The sequence below is a fragment of the Acipenser ruthenus genome, chromosome 6 (genome assembly GCF_902713425.1).
Source record: "Acipenser ruthenus chromosome 6, fAciRut3.2 maternal haplotype, whole genome shotgun sequence".
Taxonomy (NCBI): Eukaryota; Metazoa; Chordata; class Actinopteri; order Acipenseriformes; family Acipenseridae; genus Acipenser; species Acipenser ruthenus.
Genome location: NC_081194.1, coordinates 47032156 through 47038155, shown reverse-complemented (window position 1 = coordinate 47038155; position 6000 = coordinate 47032156). Strand labels below are relative to the sequence as shown.

Genomic DNA, 6000 nt, shown 5'->3' with positions numbered 1-6000 from the left:
GCTTTGCTTTTTTATGATAACACTGAAACATGGATAATGATAGCACAGGTATTGCATGAATATAATTAAGGCTTACGGTGTAATAATGGCTCTAGCAGGTCTTTTTGTGGTTTGCACTTGAGAGAGCCAGCCTTCTAATTGTGCATTCAGCTGGGATCCTGTAACAGAGCATGACAACACAGAGATTGCATGAATTCCAGTATACATTGATGCAGAGAATGCCTACATTAGCATCATCTGTAAAGCAATGGAAAAAGCATGCTAAAAAAACTAAAATTAAAACAGTGCAGCATTATCTTCCTGACAAGAACTTTTTTCATCACTAAATTTTAAATGTTTTTCCATAATGCAAAAGCCTGGGTGTCTAGAAAGGAAAGGCAAGCCTACATTTAAAATACCACCATTATTACACATATAAATGTACCACAGCAAGAGGACTTCTAGCAAAGCAGACAAACACACTATTACCTTATGGTGTCCCAAGTTTGAGTCCACCCTAAACATGGCACTCTTTCTTCCCCCTTACTCATTTGCAGAGCCCCGTGAAATTCTTTTTAATTTTCATAATTTTTCGTTTTATTTTGCATAAATTTCATTTTATTACAGATACACATTAATGAAACAACTCAAATAGATGTATATCAATAGTATATTTATTATACATCATGTTTAAACTACATACATAATTTTTATTAAACATTCTTTTTTTTTTTTTTTTTTTTAAATAACATTATGACATTAAAACAGACCTTGCACAGAAAAATAAATTAGTTACCATAATTTACCATTAGCGGCAGTTACGGTAATGTACAGTCCCCCACTCTTTTGAATCAGCTGCCTATTTACAGTAAATACTGCTCATGCCCTCTACCAGATGCTAGTTAACACGAGCAGGAGACGAAGAGCACGGCCACTGTTTGTCTGTGTTAGAAATACTGTAAATAGCAAGGGATCGGTGCAGTTTTGTTGATAAACATAATTTTATTAACTATGCGCATTACAAAAATGTAATTATTGAATCGATTATCCAGTATTTATATTGATGTATATAAAGAGAAATGGAATCATCGAAAAATCGGTTTAAATTGTAGCAGCCCTATTTCTCAGTATTTAAACACTAAGCAAATCAGATTTATGCATTCAAAACCAAAACAGAATTTACTCCAGTGCAAAGTTTGCACCACTTAAAACAAAATAATTAGCATACTACCACCACTTAAAACAAAATAATTAGCATACTAATACAAAATAAGCAAACTTTTTTCCCCCAAAAAGGAATAAACAGCTAATGCTTAACGACGGTATCTTCAGACTCGCATTCCAGCCAACAGTTGCAAAATCTGCACATCACTATTTTGTCACTGTTGTTATGCGCGGTGTAGCCATTTTAGAAACAAGTGTCTCTTCTCTTCCATCACAATTTTAATTCCCAAACAACTCACTCCAAATTATACATCTGCGCAAGTGCTAGTCAGAGCTTCCGTTTCCATTCAGACCATATCTATTGTAATGGCTGAGCATTGATAACTACGATTGCAAGTATTTATTTAAAGTATTTTTTGTATAAACCTCCCAATTTAAAAATGTCATTCTATTGTAGCGATCCGTGCAGTTGTGTTCCCCTCTCACTCTGTATTTCTCGCCGCTGGTTTGTTTACCTCTGTCTGTGTATTCCTAGCCTGTGTGTGGGCATGTTTTGTGTCTGTTGTTTGTCTCTGCCAAAAGTGTGCAGCTGAGGGCCAATGGGATGTGTGGCCAATAAGGGGGCAGGGCTAAGGTGAAAAAGAAGGTGCTGCAACGCCATTTTGTGTTGTTGTTGTTGGTCTTGTAACCCGAGTAGCTGGCAGAGCTGTGGTCTCTGTGTGTGAGAAAAAGGTGTGCTGAATAAAACCCTTTGGAAAGAAACAAGCGTCTCTCTCGTTTTCTGCCTCCTGCTGAAATGCTACACTGTCTGCTTTATAATGATTTTTCGTTTGATTTCGTTTTATTTCTGCATGTCGTTTTATAGGTTGCATTTTATTATATTATGTGCTATTTCGTATTTGCGAAAAACACGGGGCCATATATATATATATACACACACACACACACTAGAACCTCATTTATCTGCGGCTCCCTGACGAGTTTTATCTCTGAAATGCAGTAAATGATTGCAAATGTAGATTTAATGCCCGTAGTGCACGCACACACAACGACACATGCGTCAGTCTACAACATATCACATTTAGCGCCAAATTGGACAACAGTAATCGTGAGGATGACCGTGGCAGTGAGGAAGATGAGACCCCAAAAATCTGTGGAGTCGACACCAAGACAGCAGCGCTACAGATGCGAGGATTCGTTTCTTTGTATTAACAGCAGAAGGATGCCGATTCTGTAAAATTAGTTCTCCTAAGGCAGTTACTTAGTGAATCCCAGCAAACATATTTTGTCTGACTATGATGGATTTTCTCAAGGTTATATATATACACACACATATACACACACACATATATAGATATATATATATATATATAGATATATATATATAGATATATATATATATATATATATAGATATAGATATAGATATATATAGATATATATATATATATATATATATATATATATATATATATATATATATATATATATATATATATATATTACACAAATATATATTTACAAATCTGAGCCTACCCTAAAAAGCCAATGTTTTTTTTATTATTATTATGCATGGTCACTACAGGCAGTCAGTAGTCATGCTGAATCCTTCTGGATTTGCCCAGCTTTTATGTATTATTACCTAAATGCGCCCAGCAACACCACGGTGTCAAAATCATCTGGATCCAATTAAAATGGCAATAACCTGAATTGCAGAATATCACCCACATGTACATTATGGTCTCCTTCCAAATTATTTTCCTTCAATACTGCAATACAGTAGGTTTTCCCAACTGCTCTCAAAATAAGTGTTCATTTTATAACATTTAGAATAATCACTACCTCACTATGTACAGGGATTAATTTAAAAGACAGAAACAGATCCTGTTTTACTTACTCCACAAAGCAACGAACGGCTCTGATGAGAGGTTTTCCATTACCCAGGCTGTCATGGGGTTTGGGGGATATTAGAAACTGGCATGTGGAGCACTTCACTTCTGAACTTTATTTTATTTTTTATACAGACATATGCAATGTAACAAACTAAAGGATGCCGATTTTAAAACAAATTCCAATAGATAAAGTATTGGGTTTTTCTTCTTCCATATGGCAACACCGCTGGGATTAACTAGGATCGTTTATAGGCTTTTGTTTTACTTTTGTTGCGTCATGACCTAGAGTCAATAATTTTGTCAGATAGCAGTATTTATTTATCCTACAACTATTCCCACTGTGCTTTCATCCTAATGCTGGCACACAGTGCCCCACATATGCACTGCATAGGACAAGCACTCCTGGATTTCCATGGCCTCCCCTTCATAGAGGATTGCACTGCCTGAAGAAATTAAAATTACTCATATCCCGCTTTCTTAAAAAGAAAAAGTTAACAGATTATTGAACTTAATGCTACATGAGTTATTATGGTACCTATAGTCTGGCAGTGGTTCTCTCCACAACCTTAGTCTACCTTTCCTAGTTAAATATTATAATTAAACCTTTTCTGGAAAAGTTTGTTTACCATTTAAAACATTAGGTTATTATCATAACCCTGGTTCCTTGAAATAGAAACATAACCATTACTGTATGGTTATTTACCTCCTAAAAGACCCGAATCCTGAATATAATATACCAAAGCTGCACAAAAGGACTGCACTCACAGATCTCATCGTTATTTTTCCTTCAAGCCTGCTATAGACGCAGCGACCTTGAAGGTTAATGGTTATATTTCTATTTCAGGAAACCAGGTTTATGATGATAACCCAACGTTCACTTTCAAGTACGAAATGTAACCATTACCTAATGGGTGAGTATACCCAAGCCGTCGCAAAAGGCAATACTGCAGAATGACTGGAATGCTACAAGGCTAAGCCAAGAAGCTGCCCTGTGCTTTACCATATGGAACCCCAGAAACAAGTGGCTAGGGTGAAAAACTTGAGGGAGTTCCAAAACCTGGAGTTACTGCAGGTGGCAACGTACAGGGATGGCATTACAGGAAGTCTGTAGCACCTAGTAAAGGTATGGAGAGTAGCCCATAACACTCTGAGGCCACCATCCCGCTTCAGCACTAGGATGTATCTGGAGCAGAACCCTTCCTCCAACTGGAGGTGTCTATCATGTGAATAGCCAGTTTCTGCAGCAGAGCTGCTACCTCCTGAGACACCACAACAGCGTATTGCGGGTCCGTGACTGATGTAGTCATGCCCTAAAAAGGAGGGGTACTGTGCTTGAATTGCAGAAAATAGCCGGTCTGAATGGTAGTAAGCACCAGCGGAACCTATTAAAGCCTCCGTGGTGAGCATGCCGCGGGCCAGTTCCGAACATCACTGCCAGTCTGAGGCTACTACGGCCTAGGGCGCCAGTTTGTCATTGGTTTATGCACTGGAGGTGGTCACTTGGGAAGCAGACTAATCATCTCCTTTGTGGATTCCTGTGCACAGTGACAGCGCTGCAATATCTCGTCCACTGCGGAACCAAATGTATGCCCTGGTGTAATCAGGGACTGGAACACAGTGTTGGACTGGGTCGGTATAGGTTCGGTGACTGTAGCACCGGGTCAGTTAGTTGACTTTAGCACTGGGTCGGTACAGTACGGTACCAGGTTGGAACAGGGTCAGTTCATTGACTTTAGCATCGGGTCGGTACAGGTGCGGTCCAGGACTGGTGCGGTAACCTCGGTCCCGGTTCGGTACCGGGTCCGGAGTGGAGCAGAGTGACCTCCACCGGTTTGCAGTCACCGCGGGTGGCAACATACAGGGATGCCCACCTGTAGAAGCCAGTGGCAAAATCACCTGCCTGTTTGTTAGACTGATACTAACAGCCTTCATAATAGTGATGCAAAAGCTGTCATCAAAACAGCAGCAAGATACTATGGAAGAGATTGCAAGCAATCACAACCGAAGCAAGTATCTTGGTCCTACGCAGTGCTGCTGAGCCTAGCAGCTGCTGTTTCTGCACGTGTGCTATAGCACCACGTTGCAGACAGGCCTGTGCATAGCATCAGTAAAAAAACCGAACACACATGAGAAAAAAAACGTTCAACAAATAGGGTAATTTTGGGGCTCCCAAGTGGAGCATCCGGTAAAGGCACTCCACCCGGAGTGCAGGATGCGCCCTAAGCTTGGAGATCGCTTCAAATCTAAGCTATGCCACTGGCGACCATGGATAGGCGTTCCCAGGGGGCGGCGCACAATTGGACAAGCGCTGCCTGGGCGAGGTAGGGGTTAGGACACTAAGTTCTGGATATGGCTGCACGAGAGGCATGCGAGTGAAAAAAAAAAAAAACAGATGGTTGACAGCACTCGTTTCAGAGGATGCGAGTGCTCGTCTTCGTCTCTCCCAAGTCAGTTCGGGGGTTGCACCGGTGAGCTAGGTTAATAATTAATTGGACATTTCAAACTGGGAGACAATTGGAAAATGAATACAAATAATTAACAATTACATAAAGAATATAAAACCAGGAGGTGGCACTAGCTTTTCTGTTCATGCATTCCTGAAACGCACATGCCCAAAATGTTGCATCCCATCCATCATACACTAAACTATTGTTAACACAAAGGCTCCAGGGATGTGCATTTTGGTACATTTTCATCAACGTTTAAACTCTGCCATATAGTAGTTTAAACAATCTCTGTCTGTGTATTGATATACATATTAACACAGACACACTTTTTTTCTTTATTATATACTAACAGTAGACGCTCGCATGACAACAAGACGGGATTCTAAGCACTGTTTGTTGCCTTCATCTATGTGCATTTTCATATTTTTCTGCATTCCAATAACAGCATTGACGTGTCTGTCTTTTAAGCGAAGATTCTTGAAAAACTGTACATCCACGTGTATGTTTTTTTTTTTTTTT

The 6000-nt window shown here is 39.6% G+C and overlaps 1 protein-coding gene across 2 annotated transcripts in view; it reads right to left on the bottom strand.

The window, feature by feature from the left end:
- Window positions 1-6000, bottom strand: part of memo1 (mediator of cell motility 1) — a 30349-nt gene that overhangs the window by 21633 nt on the left and 2716 nt on the right. The window contains exons 1-2 of one of the 2 annotated variants that reach the window (XM_034018217.3): window positions 3040-3669; window positions 77-158 (exon numbers count right to left, since the gene is read on the bottom strand). In XM_034018217.3, coding sequence (XP_033874108.3) covers window positions 77-158; window positions 3040-3094 — 137 coding nt within the window. In that variant the 5' untranslated portion in view covers window positions 3095-3669. Of the gene's footprint in view, window positions 1-76; window positions 159-3039; window positions 3670-6000 lie in introns of those variants that run through there. The other variant, XM_034018216.3, reaches the window with a different exon arrangement.